The sequence below is a fragment of the Nicotiana attenuata genome, unplaced genomic scaffold (genome assembly GCF_001879085.1).
Source record: "Nicotiana attenuata strain UT unplaced genomic scaffold, NIATTr2, whole genome shotgun sequence".
Classification (NCBI taxonomy): Eukaryota; Viridiplantae; Streptophyta; class Magnoliopsida; order Solanales; family Solanaceae; genus Nicotiana; species Nicotiana attenuata.
In genome coordinates this window covers 40701-67916 of record NW_017670968.1, presented here as the reverse complement: position 1 = coordinate 67916, position 27216 = coordinate 40701, and the positions used below count along the sequence as shown (strand labels likewise).

Below are 27216 nucleotides of genomic sequence, written 5' to 3'. Positions count from 1 at the left end.
AATGAACCGGGTCTCATACTGTGTGACTGTCATAGAGCCCTGCTGAAGGCGCTCAAACTGCCTGCGAAGAGCATCTCGCTGAGTAACGGGGAGAAACTTCTCCAAGAACAACTCTGCAAACTGGTCCCAAGTTAGAGATGGCGACCCTGCTGGTCTGGCTAAATAATAGTCCCTCCACCAAGTCTTGGCGGATCCAGATAGACAAAAGGTGGCGAAGTCGACCCCATTGGTCTCCACAATACCCATAGTCCGAAGAACCTCATGGCAGCTATATTAGAAATCCTGGGGGTCCTCTGAAGAAGCACCGCTGAATGTGGTGGTGAAGAGCTTGGTGAACCTATCCAGCCTCCACAAAGCATCTGCGGACATAGCCGCTCCATCGCCGGTCTGAGTCACAATACCCGGCTGAACTGCCACAGCTGGCTGAACCGCTGGAACCTGAGCCTGGGGAGCTACCTGCTCCGGAGTACGTGTAGCAGGAGTCTGAACCCCTCCTCCGGCCAGAGAAGTGGCTGGTGCTACTGGAAGCAAACCCGCTCGAGAGACGCTCTCCATAAAGCCGACCAACCTGACCAAAGCGTCCTGAAGAACTGGGGAGGCCATAAACCCCTCTGGGACCTGAGCTGGGCCCACCGAAGCAGCTGGGTCTGGAACCTCCTCGTCATAATCAACATGAGGCTCCACCTCTGGGACTGCTGCTCGGGGCTGAGCTCTGCCCCTGCCTCAGCCTCTGGCACGGCCTCGACCTCGCCTCTGCCCCTCGTAGGAGCTGCTGTTGGGGGCTTGGGCTGCTGCGCGGTAGAAGAGGAAGCACGTGTTCTCGCCATCTGCGAAAGAACAGAGTAGAAAGACAATCAGTATTTGAGAAACAAAATCGCACGATAAGAAGGAACAAAAGTGAAATTTTTCCTAACTCTGTAGCCTCTAGGGGATAAATACAGACGTCTCCTTACCGATCCCTCAGACACTACCGAGTTTGTCCGTGAGTTGTGAGACCTATGTAACCTAGTGCTCTGATACCAACTTGTCATGACCCGGATTTCCCACCCTCGGGAGTCGTGATGGCGCCTACTATTAGGAGCTAGGCAAGCCAATTATTTATTATCTCTTTTTGCAAACCTCGACATTAATAAAAAAATGAAACATTTAAAAGAAAAACGGAAGTCTTAAATATAAATAAACTGAAAACAATGCGGAAGTTCAATACAACTCTACCCAAGAACTGGAGTCACAAACTCACGAACGCCTAGAGAATGCTAAATACAATGTCTGAATAAAAATATAGTTTTGTCTGTTCCGGTACAAAGGATAACAAACTAAAGTAGAGATAGAAGAGACTCCGGGCCATGCGGACGCCAGCAAGGCTACCTCGGGAAGTCATCTCCCAAAACTCCTACTGCTGTCCAAAAGCTGCTCCGGCACCGTGATTTGTGCAAAAAGATGCACAGAGTGTAGCATCAGTAAAACCGACCCCATATGCTGGTAAGTGCCTGGCCTAACCCCGACGAAGTAGTGACGAGGCTAGACCGAACTACCAAACAAGCCTGTGCAGTTCAATATATATGTATGCAATATAAAGGTATACAGAAATTAACCAGTCAAGGGGGAGGGGGCATGCTGTAGGGCTGTAACAGTTCAGGTATAAAAATCAATAATTAAGGACTGAAACAGTACAACTACAATATCAACGAAAGTAGGAAATCAACAGTTGCACGGCATCGTCCTTCGTGCTTTTACTCTCATTCTCACCCAAACAATCATATAAAGTGCACGGCATCAACCTTCGTGCTTTTCCTCACATAAACACTCATATCATGGCACGGAATGACCCTTCGTGCATTAGTAATCAAAACATGGCACAGAATGTTCCTTCATGCATTAATAATCAAAACATGGCACGGAATGTTTCTTCGTGCATTAATAATCAAGACATGGCACAGAATGTTCCTTTGTGCATTAATAATCAAAACATGGCACGGAATGTTCCTTCGTGCATTAATAATCAAAACATAATCGTGCACGACATCACCCTTCGTGCTTTATCGCTCGTCCTCACCCAAACAACAATCACAAACAATGGGGTGAGGGAATAGACAAACAAAATAGAAATCCCGGCAAGGGAACAATAACAATAATTTCAATATCCCGGCAAGGGAGAAAATCAATATACGAATACAGCCCGGCAAGGGAATAATCACATTTCTTTCTCTTTCTTTCATTTCTTAGTCAATAATTACTTTATCGTTCAAGCCACGCTCCAAAGAGTTCACAAATCATAATTCTTTCTCATACTCTTCACATTATACGGAAGTCATCAATTACACAAGGAAGAGTCACAACAAAACTAGAATAAGCACAAATAAGGACTCACGGTCATGCTAGACGTCAATGTATAGATACTCGTCACCATGCCTATACACCGTACTCGATAATTAGCAATTAGCAAACAATACTCTAATCCTATTCCCTCAAGCCAAAGTTAGATCAAACACTTACCTCAACTTCCACGGCTAAATCAATCCACAACGACCGCCTTCCCTCTCGAATTTGGCTCCAACTCAATCAAATCTATGAATTAACGACTTTACAACATTAATATAAGCTAAACAAATCAAACCCAATGCCTAAATATAGTTTTCTAAGCTTTCTTCCCAAAATTCCAAAAATCGACCCCGGGCCCGCTTGGTCAAAACCCGAGGTTCGAACCAATTTCATATCACCCATTCCCCCACGAGCCCGAATATACAATTTGTTTTCAAGTTCGACCCCAAAACGAGGTCTAAATCAAAGAAAATCGAAAAGCCCTAACTCTACCCAATTCCCCCAATTTCAACCCTAGATAACATGTTTTAGGCCTAGGATTTCAATGGATGATGATAGAAAATGGAGAAAACGAGTTAGATAATACTTACCCAAGAAGATTTGGTGAAGAATCGCTCTACAAGTCGCCTAGGGGCCGTGGAGAAGAAGAGCACGTGTGAATTTTTGAATAAAACCCGTCACTGTTCTGTTTTTAGGCTTTTAAATTAACTGGGCAAAAATGCCCTATGCGTTCGCGATACACGGGTCGCGTTCGTGAAGCAGGGGGAACTGGAAGCATCGCGTTCGCGATAGGGGTCTGCGAACGCGTAGAGTTAATTACTGGGGTCCCAGCTTTTAGCTTATGCGAACGCGTGAATGAATACGCGAACGCGTTGAAGGGGGGGCTGGCACTACGCGAACGCGTGAAATTGAACGCGAACGCGAAGAAGGGGACACCACAGGCAATGCGAACGCGAGCTGAAGGTCGCGGTCGCGAAGAAGAAAAAGCCTGTGCAAAAATTGCAGAAAATTTGATACTTTTCCTAGGTTCAAAACATCCCGAAACACCTCAGAAACACTCCCGAGCCCTCGGGGCTCCTAACCAAACGCACACACTAACTCAACAACATCCTACGAACTTAGCCGTGCGATCAAATCGCCAAAATAACATAAAAATCAACGAATTAAACCTCAAAATTATCACTTTATCACAAAACTTCATAAACTATCATTTTTAGAAATTTGGGTCCGAAACACGTCAAATGACGTACGATTTCAACCAAATTTCACAGAAAGCGCTTAAACCACATATAAGACCTATACCGGGCGCCGGAACCAAAATACGGGCCCGATACCAACACGTTCTAATCAATTTCCTTTTCAAATTTCCATATTAATTTCATAAAAACAATTTCATAGAAAAATTCATTTCTCGGGCTCTAGACCTCGGAATTCGACTCCGGGCATATGCCCGAGTCTCATATTTTTCTACGGACCCTCCGGGACCGTCCAATCACGGGTCTGGGTCCGTTTACCCAAAATGTTGACCAAAGTCAACTTTAATCATATTAAATATCAAAATTTAGCATTTTCACACGGAGTTCATATTTAAGCTTTCCGGCTACGCTCCCGGACTGCGCACGCAAATCGAGGCTACTAAAAATGAGGTTTTCAAAGCCTCGGAAGCGCGGAAAAGAGAGAAAATAGGTGATGTCCCTTTGGGTCGTCACATTCTCCATCTCTAAAACAACCGTTCGTCCTCGAACGAACAAAAGAAAGAAGTACCTGAGTCGGGGAAAAGATGGGGATAACGGCTCCGCATATCAGACTCGGACTCCCAGGTCGATGCCTCAGGAGGCTGACCTCTCCACTGAACACGCACTGAAGGAAAACTCTTTGACCTCAACTGTCGAACCTGCCGATCTAGAATAGCCACCGGCTCTTCCTCATAAGACAGATCCTTGTCCAACTGGACAGTGCTGAAATCTAACACGTGGGTTGGATCGCCGTGATACCTCCGAAGTATGGACACATGTAAAACTGGATGCACGACTGACAAGCTAGGCGGCAAGGCAAGCCTATAAGCCACCTCTCCCACACGATCGAGAATCTCAAATGGACCAATGAACCTAGGGCTAAGCTTGCCCTTCTTCCCAAATCTCATCACGCCCTTCATAGACGACACTCGGAGCAAGACCCGCTCACCAACCATGAAAGCTACATCCCGAACCTTACGATCTGCATAACTCTTTTGCCGCGATTGAGCCAAACGAAGCCTGTCCTAAATGATCTTGACCTTATCCAAGGCCTCCTGAACTAAATCTGTACCCAATAACCGAGCCTCTCCCGGCTCAAACCATCCCACTGGGGACCGACATCGCCTACCATACAACGCCTCATATGGAGCCATCTGAATGCTAGACTGATAGCTGTTGTTGTAGGCAAACTCCGCTAAAGGCAAGAACTGATCCCATGAACCTCTAAAGTCAATAACACAAGCTCGGAGCATGTCCTCCAATGTATGAATAGTCCGCTCGGACTGTCCGTCTGTCTGAGGATGGAATGTTGTGCTCAACTCAACCTGGGTGCCCAACTCTCGCTGAACTGCTCTCCAGAAGCGCAAGGTAAACTGCGTACCCCGGTCTGAAATGATAGATACCGGCACCCCATAAAGGCGAACAATCTCTCATATGTAGATCTCAGCTAACCTCCCGAATGAATAAGTGGTTACAACAGGAACAAAATGCGCTGACTTGGTCAGCCTATCAACAATGACCCGAATCGTATCAAACTTCTTCCGGGTCAACGGGAGTCTAGTAACAAAATCCATAGTAATCCTCTCCCACTTCCACTCGGGAAGCTCAATCCTCTGAAACAGTCCACCAGGCCTCTGATGCATGTACTTAACCTGCTGACAGTTCAAACATCGAGCCACATATGCAACAATATCTTTCTTCATTCTATGCCACCAATAGTGCTGCCTCAGATACTGATACATCTTCGCGGCGCCCGGGTGAATAAAATACCGGGAGCTATGGGCCTCCGCTAAGATCAACTCTCGAATCCCATGAACATTGGACACACAAACTCGCCCCTGCAGTCTCAAGACACCATCATCATCTAAGGTCACCTTCTTGGCACCTCCACGCTGCACCGTGTCTCTCAGGACACACAAATGGGGATCATCAAACTGCCGAGCACGGATACGCTCCAATAATGAAGAACGAGCAACCGTGCAAGCTAACACTCTGCTAGGCTCAGAAATATCCAACCTCACAAATCGATTGGCCAAGGACTGAATATCAAAAGCAAGCGGTCTCTGGCTGACCGGAATATAAGCAAGACTACCCATGCCGTCGGACTTCCTACTCAATGCATCGGCCACCACATTGGCTTTCCCCGGGTGATACAAAATCGTAACATCATAATCTTTCAATAACTCCAACCACCTCCTCTGCCTCAAATTCAACTCCTTCTGCTTGAACAAGTACTGAAGACTCTTGTGATCAGTGTACACCTCACACGTCACACCATATAGATAATGCCTCCAAATCTTCAAAGCATGAACACTGGCTGCCAACTCTAGATCATGAACCGGATAATTCTTCTCGTGGATCTTCAACTGCCTCGAAGCGTAGGCTATGACTCTGTCATCCTGCATCAATACTGCACCAATCCCAATACGGGAAGCATCACAATATACTGTATAAGGCCCTGAACCTGTAGGCAAAACCAATACCGGTGCCATAGTCAAATCTGTCTTGAGCTTCTAAAAGCTCGCTCACACTCGTCTGACCACCTGAACTGGGCACCCTTCTGGGTCAATCTGGTCATCGGGGCTGCAATAGATGAAAACCCCTCCACAAACCGGCAATAGTAGCCTGTTAACCCCAAGAAACTCCAAATCTCTATAGCTGATGCTGGTCGAGGCCAATTCTTGACTGCCTCAATCTTCTTCGGGTCCACCTGAATACCCTCTGCTGATACAACGTGACCCAGAAATGCGACCGAACTCAACCAGAACTCACACTTCGAGAACTTAGCATATAACTAACTATCCTTCAGGGTCTGAAGAACCACTCTGAGGTGCTGCTCGTGCTCCTCCTGGCTGCAGGAGTATATCATAATATCATCAATGAAAACTATCACGAACAAGTCCAAATAAGGCCTGAACACTCGGTTCATCAACTCCATAAATGCTGCTGGGGCATTGGTCAACCCAATGACATGACCAAAAACTCATAATGCCCATACCGAGTGCGGAATGCTATCTTAGGGACATCGGATGCCCTAATCCTCAACTGGTGGTAGCCAGATCTCAAGCCTATATTTGAAAACACCTTCGCACCTTGAAGCTGGTCGAACAAATCGTCAATCCTCGGCAGTGGATACTTTTTCTTTATCGTCACTTTGTTCAATTGCCGGTAATCAATGCACATCCTCATTGAACAATCCTTTTTCTTCACAAATAACACTGGCGCACCCCTAGGCGAAATGCTGTTTCTAATGAAACCCTTCTCAAGAAAATCCTACAATTGATCCTTTAACTCTTTCAACTCCGGCGGGGCCATGCGATAGGCGGGATAGAAATGGGCTGCGTGCCCGGAGCCAGATCAATACAAAAATCGATATCCCTGTCGGGCGGCATACCCGGCAGGTCCGAAGGGAAAACCTCGGGGAACTCCCGGACAATAGGTACAGAATCAATAGAAGGGACCTCTGCGCTGGAGTCGCGAACATACGCCAGATAAGCTAAACACCCCTTCTCGACCATGCGTCGAGCCTTCACATATGAGATAACACTGCGAGTGGCATGACCTGGGGTCCCTCTCCACTGCAGACGGGGCAAATCTGGTAAAGCCAAGGTCACGGTCTTGGCGTTGCAATCCAAGATGGCATGATACGGGGACAACCAATCCATCCCTAATATGACGTCAAAATCCACCATGTCTAAGAGCAATAAATCAACACGGGTCTCAAGACCCTCAAACACTACCACACAGGAACGATGAACTCGGTCGACCACTATAGAATCACCCACCGGTGTAGATACATATAAAGGAACACCCAAGGCATCATTACGCATAACCAAGTACGGTGCAAAATAGGATGACACATACGAATACGTAGACCCTGGGTCGAATAGCACTGAAGCATCCCTATCACAGACCAGAATAGTACCTGTAATAACTGCATCTGAAGACTCAGCCTCTGGCCTGGCTGGAAGAGCATAACACCGGGGCTGGGCCCCACCTCCCTGAACCATATCCCTAGGACGATCGGCTGCTGGCTGGCCTCTACCTCTGGCGGTCTGAGCTCCACCTCTATGATATCTACCTCCATCTCTATGACTTCTACCCCCGCCTCTAGCTGGCTGGGCGGCCTATGGATCACCTGATGCCTGAATCATGGGGCGAGGACCCTGCTGCTGGGAACTACCCGAAGCTCGAGGGCAAAATCTGATAATGTGACTTGGGTCACCACAACCGTAACAAGCCCTCGGCTGCTGAGTCTGCTGACCCTGTCGACCTGTATGTCCTCCCCGGAAACTCTGAAGTGGCGGTGCACTAATGGGAGCTGGTGGTGCACTGAAAGACTGCTGATCAGAATAATGCGGCTGAGAACCACTACCGCCTGAAGTACCATGAGAGACCTGGAGAGCTGACTGAAAGGGCCTCGGAGGATGGCCTCTACCATAAGAATCTCTACCTCCAGACGAGGTACCACTGAATCTACCTGCATGACGGGGCCTCTTATCTGACCCATGACCACCTCCCCGTGCAAGAGCCATCTCAACTCTACGGGCCGCATTGGCCGCCTCCTGAAAAGAAATCTCACTCCCGGCTCCCATAGCCATCTGGAGACGGATCGGCTGAATCAATCCCTCAATAAACCTCCGCACCCTCTCTCTCTCGGTGGGGAGTATAACAATAGCATGGCAAGCTAGATCAATGAACCGGGTCTCATACTGTGTGACTGTCATAGAGCCCTGCTGAAAGCGCTCAAACTGCCTGCGAAGAGCATCTCGCTGAGTAACGGGGAGAAACTTCTCCAAGAACAACTCTGCAAACTGGTCCCAAGTCAGAGATGGTGACCCTGCTGGTCTGGCTAAACAATAGTCCCTCCACCAAGTCTTGGCGGATCCAGATAGACGAAAGGTGGCGAAGTCGACCCCATTGGTCTCCACAATACCCATAGTCCGAAGAACCTCATGGCAGCTATATAAGAAATCCTGGGGGTCCTCTGAAGAAGCACCGCTGAATGTGGCGGTGAAGAGCTTAGTGAACCTATCCAGCCTCCACAAAGCATCTGCGGACATAGCCGCTCCATCGCTGGTCTGAGTCACAATACCCGGCTGAAATGCCACAGCTGGCTGAACCACTGGAACCTGAGCCTGGGGAGCTACCTGCTCCGGAGTACGTGTAGCAGGAGTCTGAACTCCTCCTCCAGCCTGAGAAGTGGCTGGTGCTACTGGAAGCAAACCCGCTCGAGAGACGTCATTTGTGAGGTAAAGAACGAAGGGTGATGCCGTGCACTTTATATGATTGTTTGGGTGAGAATGAGAGTAAAAGCACGAAGGATGGTGCCGTGCAATTGTTGATTTCCTACTTTCGTTGATATTGTAGTTGTACTGTTTCATTCCTTAATTATTGATTTTTATACCTGAACTGTTACAGCCCCTACAACATGCTCCCCCTCCCCCTTGATTGGTTAATTTATGTATACCTGTATATTGCATACATATATATATTGAACTGCACAGGTTTGTTTGGTAGTCCGGTCTAGCCTCGTCACTACTTCGCCGGGGTTAGGCCAGGCACTTACCAGCACATGGGGTCGGTTGTGCTGATGCTACACTCTGTGCATCTTTTTGCACAGATCACGGAGCCGGAGCAGCTTTTGGACAACAGCAGGAGTTTTGGGAGCTGACTTCAGTCCAGAGATCCCGAGGTAGCCTTGCTGGCGTCCGCATGGCCCGGAGTCTCTTCTATCTTTACTTTAGTTTGTTATCCTTTGTACCGGAACAAACAGAATTATAATTTTATTCAGATATTGTATTTAGCATTCTCTAGACGTTCGTGAGTATGTGACTCCGGTTCTTGGGTAGAGGATTTGTTAAACTTCCGCATTTCTTTCACTTAATTATATGTTGAGAATTCCGCTTTATCATATTAAGTATTGCGGCTATTAAATGATCGATATTTGCTAAAAGAAGTAAATTAATTTGGCTTGCCTAGCTCCTATTAGTAGGCGCCATCACGAATCCCGAGGGTGGGAAATCCGGGTCGTGACATGAGGTCAATTTTTCAAAATTATAGGGAGGAAAATGACAAATTTATAATTATTCAAAAAGTTCCAAATACATTAGTTCACCATAAGTTTAAAAAATTAACTGTGGTTATAATTTAACACAGCATAGCCGTAGCATAATTTATTTCTAAATTAACACCATATTAGTTCAGACTTCTAGAAATTTTAAGTTAAAATTAAATCAAAACTCTTAGGAAGTTAACAGGACAAAAGCGAACACGCATTGATGATGGATGTTTCATATTTTTAGGTAATCAATTATTGGTAATTTGGAGAAAAAATACTATTACATATCTCATAGGCTAAGAATTTAAAAATAAAATAAAATAAGGGGCCACGTACTAAACTGTAAAAGGATTTTTATAAAAACTGGTCAAACAAGGAAAAAATTTAATAAGGTAAATTTTGATTGAAATTGAAGTCCGAAATATTAGGATATTCTTAAGTAAAAAATTTGTTGAATTTAAAGTCCTAAATATTAGAAAATAATTAAATGACTATTTTGTCTAGTGTGAAACTAATTTTTAAAGGGTAAAAAAAACGAACGGCATTTCAATAGAGACTTCGTGCTTTTAATATAGTATAGAATATAATATAATATAGATATAGATAGATATAGATAATATGAAGAAGCTTCCCTTTAGAATTCTTAGTGCCCTGTAAGAAGAATAAATGTCAAACATTTCATTGAAATTACAGTAAGGAAATGTAAGGAAAAGAAACGTAATACTCTTATTTGTCCAAAGTAATATTTTTTTAATGTCCTAAATATTTTAATTTTTTACTTAATTATAAGGAAAGATTTAATAACCAAAATTTTAGTTGAATTTAAATTCTTAAATATTAGAAAAATAACTAAATTACGATCTAATATAAAGTTTATTTTTAAAAGATAGAAAAGACGAACGATATTCGGTAAGGACATTCTTTAGAATACGTGCGTCGGTACGGAGTTGCGTCAGCTGTGGATATAGACTAACGTGTACGAAATTTGGAGAAAAAATATACAAAGATTATTAACTATGTGATGAATTATAAAATAAAATTTTTAAAACGTACAAGCTCTTAAAAAATATTAACTATTGATCCTATTTAGCAAACTTAATAAAGAAAAAAACTATATCAAGCAAACGTTTACTAATACCTTACATAACTTCTGATATATGAATTGTGCAATTGTTTTAATAGCTCAAATAAAGTAAAATAAATGTTGACTTGTATGCAACTATACTTTCTCATAGCCTTAAATAAACAAATTCTATTTGCTCAAAGTACTTAATATAAATTTCATGTTATTCTTATTAAACTCAAATTAAAACGAAAAACAGTGAGACACTCCATATTGTTCGATATAATTATCATACTAAGAATTTATATAGATTAGTAATAATAAATCCAACAAAATTTATCTCTAGAAAGAAATAAAATGATCAAATTAAAATATTATGATATAAGTTAAAATTTGCTTAAACATTATTTATATTGCTAGTGTACTCAAAATAAGTTAAATTATTTATTTGTTAGAGTATTATTTTGCTGTTAAATTCTGATGTAGGATTAAGTTTTGGGGTACAAATCCAGAGTCAAACACCGGAAGACAACTCTTAAACAAAAAATTATAATTTCAGGTTCTAATTAATTAGTATAAAAAAATATGCCTGTAAATTTTTATTTCGGCGATATACCCTAAATTTATAAAATGTATGTCTTTGCATATCACACTTGTAAAAGTTCCCCAAAAAGAATTTAAATGTTTTGCTTTGTTAGGAATCTTCCTTAAAAGTCTATATGCGTGCACAACTACATGCGTAGCTAAATTTTGTGTTTTTAAAGTTCTAAAAATTAGAATTGTTTATATTATTAGGAAAGATTTAATAACAAAAATTATAGTTGATTTCAAATTTTCAATATCCTACAACAACAACAACAATATACCCAGTATTTATCCCACACCGTGGGGTCTGGGAAGGGTAGTGTGTACGCAGACCTTACCCCTACCTTGTGAGGATAGAGAGACTGTTTCTAATAGACCCTCGGCTCAAGATAGTATAAATACCACATTAATAAAAATATAGGCAAGAAGAGACAATATCAAAAAACCATATAAAAGCAGAATAACACAACAAGACAGTAAAGTGATCAGCAATGAAAGAAAACAATGGTTAGTCATAGAAACCTACTACCAACAGAAAATGAGACTGCGTGCCAATACTAAAGTTACGAACACTCTACACTACCTACTCTACTACTCTAATTCTCGACCTCCATACCTTCCTATCAAGAGTTATGTCCTCGGTCAGCTGAAGTTGCGCCATGTCTTGCCTAATCACTTCTCCCCACCTCTTCTTTGGCCTACCTCTACCTCTCCGTAGGCCCTCCAATGTCAACCTCTCACACCTCTTCACTAGGGCATTTGTGCTCCTCCTCCTCCCATGACCAAACATCCTAAATTTTAGGAAAAATAATCAAATTACTATTTTGTGTGAACTTTATTTTTAAAGAATAAAAAAAAAAGGCTAACTGTTATGAAACAATAAAAGAACACGACGAGGTTGGTCCCTCTTTTAGTAGACTCAGCTATGAATATTCATGAAGAAATGAATGCCCAGCTCTCAAGAAGAGTATTGCAGAGAAAAGTAGAGGGAGAGGATTCTTATTGAATTTTGGGATGATTTACAATAGGGTAAGACCCCTCTATTTATAGGGAGAGAGTGACTATGAACCCTAGAATCTCTCTAAATATAGACATTCACCATAAATACAATTCTATTTATAACACTCCCCCTTGAATGTCTAATCAACAGATAATATGCCTCGTTAAAACCTTAACTAAAATAAAACCCAGTGGGAAAAAATTCTAGAGAAGGAAAAAGAGTACACATATCTAACAATACGCCTTTTGGTTGCCTCGTTAAAAACCTTGCAAGGAAAACCCAGTGGGACAAAACCTTGTAAGGGAAAAAGAGTACAACGCGTATTAACTCCCCCTGATGAGAGCATCAATTCACATCCTTAAGCATTTGAATTCCAATCTTGTGCACCATCTTCAAAAGATCTTTGGTAGAGATTTGATGAACAAAAATCAGCCAAAACTTGAATGAATATATTGCACCTTGAAATCATCATTCTTGATAGAGATGAATTGTCTTCATATGATCTTGTTGGAATCGTCAGTTCAATATCTTCATATAGAGGTGAAAACTCTTGCTATCATATTATCATGCATATAGTTATAGCAAGATACATTTGTGCACAAATTGCACTGAGGATGTAGTACTTCATGACCATGAATCCTATATGCTTTAAGCAATTTAAATCCTTCAAGGATTTAATAGGAGCATTTGCAATGAGAATATAGTTACTTTCTTTGGGTCAGCAAATGCGTCTGGCATGCTTTGCAATAAATTGCACATGAATTATCCTTTTATGAACTTCAAGTTCATATTATTTTATTCGAGGATCTAGATGTATAAATGATAATTCATTCCACGTAACTTTTTCTCAACTGTTTATCATGTCTCCCCCTCATGTTAGAAAAACTAACTTGTTTTCTCAACTTTGAGAACTCATCTTTATGCGTTATGGTGTTAATCAAAATATACACCGCACATCAATAATAATGAGATAGAATTATTTGGTTCCTGACCCTGAAACCACTTGTGAGGGGAGAATGTAATATACTTTCGTATATAACCTATATCAAACTGATATAGATAACTTTGTTCTCATAAGCAATAGTTTATCTATTAAGTGGAGACACTCAATAAATTATTTTGCTAAACCAACTGTGATGTAAACCAACTTATCAAGAAGAACTATCTTGAATAAAAAATCTGGAAATTATGCTCTATATTAAATTATTGAGCAAGTTACCTCGCAAACACCAGGTTGCGGGTCAATAATAATTGCACATGTAACCATCTCATATATGCATCTTATGTGGTATACATGGCAGGTGAATGGGCCCGTATTCACCTTTGATATTTTCAGTATTTATGGGATTCAATCCCAATTTTAATTGGTCTATTAATTAATGAGAACAAGCAATGTAAGAGAATTCGTAAAGAACTTTCTAGTTCTTTAATATTTACCCATGTGAATTCTCTTTTATTTTTGCACATCATACTTGAATTAATATGGCTAAACCAATTATGCCAACTGGATAAATTATCAATATTGATAAACTTCAGGTTTACACCATGATGTGTGCAATTATGAATAAACTCAAAGTTTATTATGATATGGGTTTTTATATCAATAAACATCCACTTTATTGTGGTATTCTTTTATTTGTGCAGTACAAACTGGAGAATAAAGCGGGTATCTTTTACATACATATTGCTCCGCTACAAATTGTAGTAATAGAAGATATTAAATCTTTCCTTTATTTATAGTCTCAATATAATCAACCGCTTTCGCGTATACTTTGGAAACTGAATAAGTTTCTCTGAGACTTACTACAACACAATATCTTATTGGTAATTAATTGTGTTTCTCCAAAATAGTATAATTGGCTCTTGCAGAGTTCTCAATTATTTTTGTAGTACCACATATTCATCAACACCCATATGGTGAATATTTCTTTTAAAGAGAAAGTTATACCATTGTGGTTATGGTCAAAATTATATGCAAGATCTGTTTCTTGCATTACCGTTGACTTTTAATAATCACAATGCCAAAATATTTTGGCGTACAATAGGTACGTGACCAATGACCATTCATGCCATAATAATGATATTGTTTTCTTATATCATCTCAAACCTCCTTCTAGAGGTGAGTGTGGTATATACCACTAGCACGCTCATATTCTTCCAAAAATGAATATGTATTCTTAAATCAGATGTTGTCACATTCACATCATGAATAGACCATAATCATCTACATGTGCTTTATAAAATCTCATGTCAAATCGATAACAAATATTTTCACAAGTGGGGGATTATTTTGAGAATCCTTATTATTCTCATTATCACAATGATGACGATTATAATTTTGTCTATTGACACGTCCACATCCATTGATACATTCATTGTGATAATTTTGTCTTCTTTCAGACTTATCACATACTGCTATCACATTCTCTTAAGGGAATGAGAATGGAGCAAATTCAATGGGACGGGTTTCCACTTTTTGCCCATAATCATACATGAATTTGATCATGGCAAGACATAGAAACTTTTACCACTTCAGGTGATTATAATTTCTTACAAACTCCATTAGAGTTATAATCAAACTTTGTTGTCTTTGCTTGTATATAAAATCAAAGTATAGAATAAAAGAGAAAAATACGGTAAAATACTTACCTTAAATCCAGAATTTAATCATGAAGGAAGTTCATGGAATAATTGACAATCATTATGCTCAATCCCAAAGCTTCTACTCAATTGGTTAGAGTCTCGTGCTGATAACGTGTTATGAAACAATAAAAGAACAAGAAGAGTATTGCAGAAAAAAGTAGAGGGAGAGGATTCTTATTGAATTTTAGAATGATTTACAATAGGGTAAGACCCCTCTATTTATAGGGAGAGAGTGACTTAGCCACCAAACAATGAACCCTAGAATCTCTCTAAATATAGACATTCACCATAAATACAATTCTATTTATAACACTAACAACATAAAGAACATTATTAGTATATATATCATATAAACGAAACCGGTGGGTCCGCCCCTGATTCAGATGCCCAAACCGGTACCCCGCCCGCTTACCGTAAAGGGCTCACTAATTATTCTCATCGCTTCAGTCTGCAATCCATCCAAACCGCCGTCTTTTACCGGTCGCACGACGGCGTTCGCAGCCGGCGACTCTCTCCGCCGTCTTCAGCTCTTCCATTCCAAATTAACTGGGAAATGCAGCCCGTAAGTCCTCAAGTATTTCTAAAAGTCATTCAATACTCATTTTGTTTTCATTTGTCCTCATTATTTACCTTTTTTCAGCTATTAATTGTCTCGGAGGAATCTCAATTTCTTCTTCGAATACTGAATGGGAGTTTTCAAACGCTAGACTTCATCAAAGACCGCGTTTTTCACGCTTTTGCCGATTTATTCTGCTCGAAAGCGAATTTGGATGTTATCGACATTAGGTATGAGTATGCATTTTATCAACTCATTTTTGTTTCCAAAAAATTGATAATTTTTGTAATTTTATGTGTAGACAAGATAATGTAGTGCAAAGTGTGAATCGGGAGGAGCAAGGATCCAAAGATTGGTTGTCTAAGGGGAACGATTCGGATCAGGAAGGGGATTCAAGAGTGGGATTCAACGTGTTGGATGCGATGTTGAAGCATAGTCTGGATCGTCTGAAGAGTATGAGGTTTGTTCGAAACTTTGTCAGGAAGTTTTTTATTTTTTATTTAATTGTTGAATTAATAAGCTTGTTTTATAACTTTTTATTTAGAGACAGAAAAGAGTATTACCTTTTTATTGCCAATAAGGGCAAAAGTATCTTTTGTAGTGTTTTGATAATTGATGATTTCGAGTGGCATATGATTGGTTCTGTAGTTGATGATATCCATCCCGTGGCTGTACATTGTTTCTTATTGAAGCTGAGCCTGGTTGGCTTCTTTTTCTTGTCCCTAATATTTGTGAAGGAAATTACGTGAATTTTGCAGGGAAAGAATATCCTCAGCGGAAGCAGGCATTAATAACTGCACCTTGGAAATAAATTTCAATAAAGATGCATATGTTATCAGAGCTATGTGTCTGGATGGTAAAATGGGGGCAGCTTTATCTCTTTGGTTCAACATGATACAGAATAGTATTGTCCCTGATGTTATCACACACAATTACCTCATCAATGGACTGTGCAAAAACTGTGAATTGGAGAAGGCAGAGTGGATAGTTAGAGGTATGTTATATAGGGGTCCTTCTCCCACTTGTGCTACGTACAACTCCTTAATAAGGGGTTATTGCCTCATGAATGACGTTGATAAAGCTCTAAGCACGTTTTCTACCATGACCAACCATGGGATTTTACCAAACAGAGTTACTTGTAACATCCTTGTTCATGCGCTTTGTAAGAAGGGTTTGTTGGAGGAGGCGAAAAAGCTTTTTCATAAATTACTAAGCAAAAATCATAACGGGAGGAGCTCAGATTTGATTACATCAACCATAATGATGGATGGTTGCTTTAAAAATGGAGATACTGATCAAGCTCTTGCTTTTTGGGAGAGGATGTTTAAAGAGGGTGTCCAAGTTGATAAAGTTTCTTACAATGTTGTTGTCCATGGATTCTGTTTGAGCCATGACGTGGGCACTGGATATAAGTATTGTTGTGAAATGCTAAAGCTTGGGTTCGTTCCAGATGTCTATTCTTACAACACTCTTGTTGGAGCACTTTGTAAAAAAGGAAAGACCAGTGATGCTTGTTATATCTACGATGTTATGACAAGAATGGGTGTCATCCCAGATCAAATTACATACAAAATGATAATTCAGGGCCTTTGTATTAACAGGGAAATTGATAGAGCCAATTGTTTTCTTGATTACATGTTAGAGAATTCCATTATACCCGAACCACTTGTTTGGAATGTTATAATTGATGGTTATGGAAGATTTGGAGATATACAAAAGGCTTCATATATTAGAGACAAAATGGTAGCATTTGGTGTTCTACCAAACATATATACATATAATGCATTAATTTATGCACAGATAAAGTCAGGAAATATTTTAGCAGCTCAGTCCTTGGAGAAGGAGATGCTTTTATATGGTCTTACCCCTGATTCAGTTACTTACAATTTGTTGATTGGTGCTGCTTGTAGTCTTGGCCTGATTCACTCAGCACTTCAGCTACATGACGAAATGTTGAGAAAAGGTTGTCAGCCAGATGTAATTACTTACAGCGAACTACTTAAGGTGTTTTGTCTACAAGGTATGATGAAAGAGGCAGACAAGCTCTTTGGGAAGTTACTGGCATCTGGTTTAGCTGTTGATCATGTTCCCTTTCTAATACTCATGAAAAGATACTGCAGACTGAGAGAATTTGATAAAGTCTTTGACCTTTACCAAAAGTGGTTAGTGACCATGCCCAGATGAGAATATCTCTCCAAGGGTTATTGTGAAGTTAAGGGCTACTCTATATGTATTTATACAAGAAGAGAAAGCTACTTCAGACTTTCGCACCTGGTTGGCTGGCAGATTTTAGGTCCAGAAGCATTGTCCTCGTAGCAGGAGTCGTCTTTGTCACCGGAGGTACCTTCATGCTGTCACCTTTGCCTTTTGTAATGCAATGTGATCTTGGTATAGATACATCCTCTGTCCCTCTTTCTGGCTTGTTTGATTGGGCAGTAAAGATTAAGCTAGTATGATTTATATTATTTATGTGATTACCTTCCCATAAAACATTTTTTCGGTCATCTCAATCTAACCTACTGTAAGAAGTGTGTCCAAAGCTGGGAAGAAAATTAATTTTCCCATGATTCTATACTGTATGAAAAGAAGAAAATTAACTTTCCAAGAATCTATACTATATTAAAAGCCCCTTATCAAAATGTCGTTTGCATTTTTTACCCTTTAAAAATATATTTCAAATTTGATAGAGTTGTAATTAATTTATATTTCTAATATTTAGGACTTTAAGATCAACTAAAATTTTGATTATTAAATCTTTCCTTATTGAACTAGGTTAGAGGTCCTAATTTTTTGGGATTATTAATCCGACCCCAATTTAAGTTATCCAAACGTATATATATGTTAACATTGTGCCTCAAGGTAGTCTCATTTTGATTTTTGTTAACCAAAAAGGTCTTCAAATCAACTAATTAGTTAAAATCCAATTTGATTCTTTTCCAATTCATCATATAAATGAGTTTCTTATATGAACAATGTAGTATAATTGCAATTCCTTACATGTTACAGTTACATATTTAAAACTTGGGATGACTTAATATTAAAAATTTGAATCAATAAAAAATAAGTTACTTCCTGTAATATGGAGAATAAATAATTAAGTTTTTGAATTAATTGATTAATTAGAAGCAGTGTTGTCAAAGGCAAAAGGCTCTAAAAAGTGCTCTAGGTCTATTTGGGCGCAAAGCGCACTTAAAGTGTGGGCTTTAGTTAAAAAAAGGCGCAATGAAGGAAATAAATAAAAGTTTATATGTGATTCAAGAACAAAGTAACATATTCATTCATAATGTTTCCCTTAGCAGCTAATACACTTATTTATGATTATAATTGTTGTTTAGTGCCGCTTGATTCAAGAGAGAATTCACGGGCAATGAGGTGCACGCATTAGTGCCTTGCCTTACACTGAAGCGCAACTAAAGCGAGGCGAAGCGCCCTCCTTGAGCTTTTCTGAGCTTTAGGGCTTAAGCGCGCCTTAAATGAGCCTTTGACAACACTGATTAGAAGAAGAGCCCAATTTGATTATTTTCTAGATTCTTCAAGTTGAAAAATCTCTTCGGATACCTAAATTTATTTCCATTAGAATAATATTGGTGGTGAAAGAAATAAGAAAAAAGAGCAAGAAATATAATAAGGATGAAGCAATAGAAGACAAAGTTTATAAATAACTTTATTATTTTCTTTTTCTTTTTCTTTTGCATTCATTCCAATAAATGACAATTCCCTTTTTTTTTTTTGACACATTAAGCTGTTTAGTCACTTTTAAATTTTACATCGTCACTTATCACTATTCTTCTAGGAGTTATAGGGACAACCTCTTAATTCCCAAATCCTTAAAGTTGTGTTATTTGACAAATCTTTGAAGAATCGTGATAAAGTATTTTTGTGTGTTACTTTTTTGTTTCAAGTATTAGGTCATAGCAATAATACCAATTTTCATAAGATATTCGCGCATAAGTCCTCAAAAATTATAATAAAACATCTAAGAACTTTTGTGGGGCAAAATTTCTTTCTTTTTAGAGTTTTCAAGACTTACACTTTTTTTTTTAATTTTTTTTTTATAACTCAAAGTTTTGGTCTGATAATATCTATGAATGTTTTAAAACTATGTAGGCATTGATATGGGTACACACGCAAAGCGCATACCCTAAGACTAGTATGCCAAAAATGGGTTCAATGTTTGATTTGTATACTTGGCTTGAAGCATTGTTATAATGTCATGAATTAATGAGTTTTGCTTATAATGTTGGTTTGAAAAGTATCACAGAACCGTGTTTTTTGCATCGTGAAACTTGTAAATTTCGTGTGCGCTTATTTTGTAGAAATGTGTCAGATTGGGTTTATCCAGAAAAGGAAATGTTTTGGAGAGTATTTCTGAAAGGCTTACTATTATTTCCTGAGACTGAATCTTCTTTGGAAACTAGCTCAGTTTTCTTTCAAAATTTACACATGTCAATTGCCAAATATTTTTAAGAAATGACCTTGCTTACATATTTCATCTCTCAAAAGAGAGAAGCACTGATCAATCCGAAAGTGAGCTTTTCAAGCCTAAATACATTCCATGCCAAACTAAAAATAAGTGGAAGCAGCCTTTCCTCCAAGAAGCGCCTTAATATTTTTGCAGTATAAACAAAAAATTAGATGCAATATATCCAGTTTGAAGATGATTAGCCACATCTATAGCCTCCACTTTTTTCCACCAGACTTGGCACCAGGTCCTCCTTTGTCCCATCCTTTGGTACATGAATTTTCCATTTCATGCCCAGTGTCTTTTGCCTGACTTGAAGCAGCACTTTCCTCCTACTTCTTCCCTTTCATTTCCTACACCAGGTGGTTTTCTAGCTGCACAGCTTTTTGTTTCTTCCAGAACTTTTAACCACCTTGTCAGGAACTCGAAGATACTTTATGGTATTGTCACGATTATAACATTCTGGCATTCTCCAAAATCCATTTCCATATGTACAACCAACATGAAGATAGATATTCATCCGAGTATCATAATCCACCAAATGCCCATCATATGTCTCCCCACCTTTTAGCTGCACCAACATGGGATGCCCCTGCTCAGTCTTGAGCAAAGAGATTGGAATCATTTTAGATGCGTGAAAATCCTAATTCAGCTTTGTCTTGCTGATCTTTGTCCTTTCGTCCACTTTCCTGGAACTACTGAAAAACGTAGGTTACTTCAAAAGTAGGTTAGCACTGTGTTGAGAGAGACGAGCTTCTGGTAAACTGAAATTTTTTCATTATGCGCTGCTACAGCTCTCTGAGACTGAAATTGCTCATCACTTCTGTATTTCTTAATTTGGATTATTCGAACAATTTGTAGGAGTATCCTTTATGATTATTCAGGTTCCTTTGTGTTTGATCTCCATATAGCTCCTACAGCTAGAAAATATTATTTTATTTGTTCCTAGTTCTCTGGTGAGAGAGCAGGAAGGAGTAGGATATCTTTTTCAGTGGAAAGTTGGAAGCTACCTTAGTTAGACTTACTTTTGATTTGTTTTCCATGTTTGCTCCTGCAAAAGTTAGCATTCACCGCTTGTATTAGAGCTAACAGTCATCTCTCTTTTGTATCTTTTGCTCCTTGTGCATCTTCTTGATGCCTTTTTAATGATAACATCTTACTTCATCAGGAAAAAAAGGTCAACATCCACCGGTTACTTGACTGAGGTTTTCAATTCAAACTCTATTGGCAGCATATCTCACCTCTAATTTCCAGAAGAATATTTGCTATCTATCTCTTTTACTATCTTTTGGACCTTCATTGCTAACAAAGCATAATTTGCTGTATTTATTGCCTACTGTAGTTTCCCAACATTTCTTCCCTCCCCCTTTTTCTGTATATGAAGCTAAAACCCTTGTTGCTATGCCGACACAATGCACAATAGGATGTCTGTAATTTTGGCATATATATCATGTGAATAGCTTTTCAATGCATGTAAATGATTTCAGTCTTAACCAAAATGAGGTGTTGCTTGTCCATTCTTTTGTGCTCTATTAACAAAGAAAAACAGAGAAAGGAAAAAAGCTCATCAGCAACTGGATCCTGGCTTTCTGATCTGAAAAAAAAGAGAGAAAGGTAGGCTGTAGAATTACTAAGTTATAATGCTTAGCAGGTGCCTTTTCTAGCAAACACAAGTGTGAAATGAGAACTAGGAATCGGGGATTCCTATACCATGTAGGGAAGAACAAAAGAGAAAGTTCTGATGTCCTAGAAGCTGCCTTAGTTGTGTCTGTTACACTCCTTGCTTTTGGGATTACGTATAAGAAAGAAGAAATATGATCCAAACCTCGGCAACTGCTCTTTATTTGTGATTACAGATAGGCTTTCTGCACTTCCTTGCATTAGTTTTCCTAGCTTCATCTTTTTTCTCCCGACAAATATGCTTTGCAACTAATTATGTTTCTGTGCAGGTGGAAGTGCATGCAGGGTGAAGCAGTAATTGCAGCTTCTGTCAAATTGTGCTGAAGATTGGTCAGTCCTCTACCAAGGAAATTCGTAATTAAAGGCTACTCGCTTTTCTTTTTTGGGGGTTATTTTTCCGTAGATCAGTAAAGTTAAGATTCTAAATCACATTGGCTGACCATGTTGTGCTTCTTTCCCTTTTGAGAGAAATTGTGATATTATAACTTTGTAGCTTCTCACTTTTTTTGGTGGTAATGTCAATCTTTAACCACTTAATCAGTTCTTTGCACTGAACTTTTGATGTAATTCATTCTTGAAATGACTTCTTAACTGTTAGAGGAGCTAAATACAACTCCAAATAGGAATTTCACTGTTACCAGCTTTGCTTCATACCACTTAATATGGATATAATCTGTATATTGGAAAAATAGTTTGAAGTCAGTTTCCCATGTTATATGCTGCCTTTTGTTTGTCAATACACTAATGCTGATTTGGATTTTTTTTTTCAGAATTGGCACCTTGTGAGTAGGCGTTCAAGTCCAGTGGAGATTATCAAGATGTACTGACCAGCAGAATTTGCTTTTTACTGCCAGGTAGGTCTTTAGTGCGTATTCCTCTGTGTTTCAGTAGAAGCTCAAACATGAAAGTTAAAGTAGTTTGAGCTCCTCATGATTACATGTTGCATTTGATAAACTCGTTAGTGGCAAAAGCTTGCGTGTGGCTGAAATTGGATGAAGTGAGTAAATATGAAGTATTTACTTCAACACTTTCAATTGTTTGATAGAGCTGGAATAGAATTAAATATATCCTCCCTCTGTGGATTGACAAAGTTGACTGGCTGGTAAAGCGTTCTGTTTCACTTTTACATCGGCACCTGCAGTAACTTATCCAAATGAGGGAAATACTGCTTATCCTTTTTATATTGTCCCTCTTGCAGCCCTTCTTTTCACCCCAACCAAACATATTTAAACTGGCATAATCTCTCTCATTGTGTTTTTGTTGATTCACACTGTTTTTCAAGTTTATTCTTCTAATTCCCCCTCCCCCCCTACCCCCCCCCCCCTCCTTTCCTTGCTCACTCTCTTTTTAATTTTATAAATCAGATAATTTCATTCGTGTTATGCCAATATGGTGGTATATACAATTTGGACACATGGCTTATCATATTTCTTCAATTATTCTTATCCAGTTGTATATACAGAAAGGAAGCTTTGTAAGATTTTTTACATTCCCCTGCTACTGCTCTGAGCTAAAAAATAACTTCCGATTTCTTTAAATTCAATTGTTTAACAAAGGCATAGTGGTTGTTTTCCAAGTGAATTTCCTTTCCTTGCTGATTCAGTGATTCTTCAGCCTGCAATTGTATCAGCTGCTGTTCTTGAGAGCACCTAGATGATGTTAAACTTGTCAAAAAATGACGGCTGCGAGGTGGTTGCAGTCCTAAAATGCAATACAAGTTGGTTTGTGTATCATTGTGGCATTGTTTACCCACAACACCAACTCACCGTAATTCTCCTCTATTCCTCAGATTATCAGCTATGACGATTGTATTCCATGCTGCACTGCGTGAAAACGCAACTTTCTTTGTCGCCTTGATGTTGCCTTCCACACTTTCCCTCGTTGCTTCCTTCAGTTAGTTTCATATAATAGGACTTCTCGGTGAAGCATATTGCTCTTACATCATCTTATCCATCCCCGTGCAGCTGTAAACTTTTTGCAAGAGCTCTTCATCTTTCGCTTCTGCTCTTTATATCTCATTATACCCCTTGATCATTTCTTCTCATAAGGTTTGACATCATTACCTCATTATCATGAGCAATGCATACATTGGTGTCACAAGTTAATCAGACAAGTAGAACTCATGGAGGTTCCGTTGATATCGATTGCAACAACAATCATTTCTAGGCTCAGAATCATTGTTAATTTACCCAGATTCTAGAAACCTATTGTTAAGGCTTGGATCACTTAAAACCTGTGCTCGTTAAAGAGTTTACACAGACATGAAAAATGACCAGAGGAAGACTCCCAGACCCACTCACAATTGCTGAATTCCCGAGGGTTCTTCTCGGGCCAAAAGTTGCCGGAGAAGGGTGAAACATCAAGCAACTAGCTTCTTGACGTTACAATATGAACTAGAGAAGAGGGTAAGGACATAGGAACAAAGGGAAGGGAAGAAGCCCAATACGACCACGCTTGAAGAAAGGGCATGATGACTATTCTCTTTTGACAATCAGGAGTGAAGAAGGTCACTAAGAAGGGTTTAAAAAAACTAAATAGTTTGGAATCCCAAATTCTTGCACAAAAAAGAATGGGAAGTTCAAAATTGGATAGAGTAATGAACGACTCGAACAAAATCCCGATCTTCAAGCCATCAATGAGGCTTTATTCTGGATTGTCCTATGGGGGATGGTGAAACATGAGAATGTCTGCACTAGAGGATACGTGGGTGCATGATCTTGCGATACGATTTGAGGAAGATTGGTAGGAATGATATTTATTCTACCTTCATATTAGTTTAAAAACCCTTACATCTTGAAAAAAGTATCTAGATTCAAAAAACTTGAGTAAAATATTTCTATAAAATTTTGGATAACAAATACTCTACTGCAATTGTGTCTGCTTAACCAGTGGTCAGGTTCAGCCCCACTCAGGGGGCAGGATCTCGGACTCTTCTTCCTTTCGTAATGTTTTTATGTCTATGATAAATTCTGAAAGCTCCATGATGATCGTTGTTTCTCCTAACAAATTCTTTCGTGCTGATATGAATCTTACAAGATTGAAACAATAACCAGTCTCAGGCTCTCAGCTATTGGTTTCTTGCTTTTTTCAACTCATTCTGCAGATGTAGGATTAGATATACTGTCTAATATGTGTCCCTTAAAAATGTTCTAAATCTTCATTGCAGCATTCAGAACTACATTACACAAATTGTGTCGTTCAGATAAGCACCCTCATACAAACCACAATACATTCTTTTAGTGCTAAGTGTTTTTGGCAATTCCCTTGGATTGAGGCATAGACTACATTTGACTTATGAATGCAAAATACTGCAGGCTGCCACTTCATCAAAATTCCCTCCCTTCACATTTTTCCCGACTCACTGCCCCCCTTCATAACTGATCGAGCATTCCAGCCACTTCAACTCATTTACCCAATTTGCACAGATTTCGCCGCCCTTGATTGTGAAATTTCTCCTGTAAAAGTATTTAATCTCAATACTACACACAGGATTATCAGATCAAACTTTTCAAAATTCACCTTTCTCTTTACAAATTCACTTGACATTGATAACTGATCCCTCTCCATAACTTATAGGCAAGTTTTCCCTTCTTTTGAAGTACCGTTGTTGCATGTTGGCGACCTTGATCTTCTGATCTTAATATGATTTTGTTTTTCCAACTCAGTATTTGCTATTTGAATCATCTAGAAACATTAAGGTATTTATCTTCACAACTGTGCAGGTATTAACGATGAGGAAAAGCCTTTATCTAATAAGCTGAAACGTTATTGGCGCGTTACTGGTGTATAAATTAAGAAAGCAGCTATAATGTTGGTGACATGCTAGTTAAATGCCGCAAGTCAGTTCACTCACCAAATACCAAAGGTGTTTCTGCCTTGAAGAGGGCATTAGGTGTTGGAATGCATGAAAGTAATGAGTCACTCCAATGCGCAGGCTGCATTCTTTGCGTTGTCTCCTTTCATATGCAAGTTATTTTGGGTGAGTGGTAATTAGACATATTCAAATAACCGTTATTTTGGGTGAGTGGTAATTAGACATATTCCAATGGTTATTTGAAACGGTAGGCTGATTATTAATTCTCTTATTGGATCCATATTCTTCCTTCCATCCCTGTTACTAATATTCAGTTTTCTGTGTTTTCCTCACAGATATGGTTGAGGAGTTTAAAGTTGTGTATTTCTGTCCAAATGAAAAGCCCCTGGCAGACTTTTATGTTAGAAAGGTGAAAGAATCTGAAAGTTCGAGGGTGAACCAATGTTGGACTTTGCTCTAAAGCCAGAAATGTACTAGTCAGCTTTTCTTCGTAAATGGAGGATCGAAAGCAGCTGAGGCTACTAACTATTGACCATTGGAGAGCGAGGGAGTTTCTTTTTATTTCGCTAGTCCTCTTTGCGCTATTTGGAATGAGGAAATTAGTGAGTAAAAGAAGCTAATATTGACCTTGTGACATTCTTGAGGAAAAGGTGGAAAATAAAGAGGGAAATAAATGTGACTTCAATTGCGCGCTTCTCTTATAGACTCGACTCAGTCGTCAAATGTGGTGATTGGTTTGAAAGAACAGTAAAGAAGCCAGAGCTACTATAAGAAAGATGCCGCGTTTTAAAGTTTTAAGAACTATCTGCGACGTTATTAGTTAGATTCTTCTTTTTCATCCTATCCAATGGACTCTTTGAAGTTATCTTTGCCAATCGAGAACAAAGTCATTTTAAATTCGATTTACGAGTACTACAACAACTTTCAATTTGAAGAAATTTTGGAATTAGACGGTACATGGTGCAAATTAATGATAGGCTTCATTTACGGAGACTATCGACTAGGTCCTGGGACAATTTCTCTAACATGTTTTCACATTAGTGTTAATTAGAGTAACATGCTTTTAGCAACCAATACCCGAGATATAACTTTTTAGTCTTTGTAGCGAATCCCATAGTGGATTCGCCATTGAAAACTTGAAAGAGAAATTTAAAGAAAGAGAAAAGAAATTAAAAGATAAAAATTCTGATTTTCATTCAACATAAGTTCTACAATGAGTCTAACAGAGTATAAAAGCAAGAACTACCTAGTGGGGTAACTAAAGAAAATAACATAAAAAGTAGGACTAAACTATAAATACTGAAACTTCATCCTGACTTGGTACTTCTTTAATACTTTGACAACAATGTACTACTTTGGGAGCTCAAGGTACCACCATTTCGTTACATTCCATCCCCCTTATAGCAACCTTGTCCTCAAGGTTGGAATTTGGTAACAGTGTGAAACCTCGTCTTCAACCCATGTAAAATCATCATCTGCTTCAAAATTTTTGTCAAGTTATCAAAAGCTAGAAACACCAGTAGAAAGCCTTGGCCTAGTATCCTCATGTCCTTGTTACTATACATGCAACATATGGCCAAACAAACTTTTCTCATCAACTTCTTATTCTTATCACTAAGGACCTTCTCATGAATATTTTTACCCAAATAATCATAAAAATCTATCAACCTTTGAACCTGACTTATAGCTTTTCCAACAGCTTCACTAATTTTTCATATACTTTCTTTTCCAACCTCCTTAAAGGACAAAAGTGTTTCACCGGTAAAATGCTTGCGAAAAACAATTGCGAATTCTT

General features: G+C 39.1%; 1 protein-coding gene and 1 pseudogene across 2 annotated transcripts; one reads left to right on the top strand and one right to left on the bottom strand.

Moving 5' to 3' along the window:
- Window positions 1-15288: 15288 nt before the first annotated feature.
- On the top strand, window positions 15289-26321 carry LOC109244909 (pentatricopeptide repeat-containing protein At5g24830). 2 transcript variants are annotated; one of them, XM_019412067.1, is made up of 8 exons: window positions 15289-15471; window positions 15550-15695; window positions 15767-15925; window positions 16224-17805; window positions 21877-21937; window positions 22378-22461; window positions 25330-25586; window positions 25757-26321. In XM_019412067.1, the coding sequence occupies exons 1-4, from the start codon at window positions 15463-15465 to the stop codon at window positions 17647-17649; spliced, it is 1740 nt and encodes a 579-aa protein (XP_019267612.1). In that variant the 5' UTR covers window positions 15289-15462; the 3' UTR covers window positions 17650-17805; window positions 21877-21937; window positions 22378-22461; window positions 25330-25586; window positions 25757-26321. The 2 variants fall into 2 exon arrangements, with proteins under 2 accessions (XP_019267612.1, XP_019267613.1); XM_019412068.1 differs by having other exon boundaries at window positions 21877-21961.
- On the bottom strand, window positions 18455-21870 carry LOC109244910 (annotated as a pseudogene).
- Window positions 26322-27216: the final 895 nt, after the last annotated feature.

Bases quoted from the DNA above. Each gene is read 5' to 3' on its own strand.
- LOC109244909 (XM_019412067.1), top strand. The intron at 15,696-15,766 runs GTATGAGTATGC...TTTTATGTGTAG, and splicing joins TTGGATGTTATCGACATTAG to ACAAGATAATGTAGTGCAAA. The intron at 15,926-16,223 runs GTTTGTTCGAAA...TGAATTTTGCAG, and splicing joins GATCGTCTGAAGAGTATGAG to GGAAAGAATATCCTCAGCGG.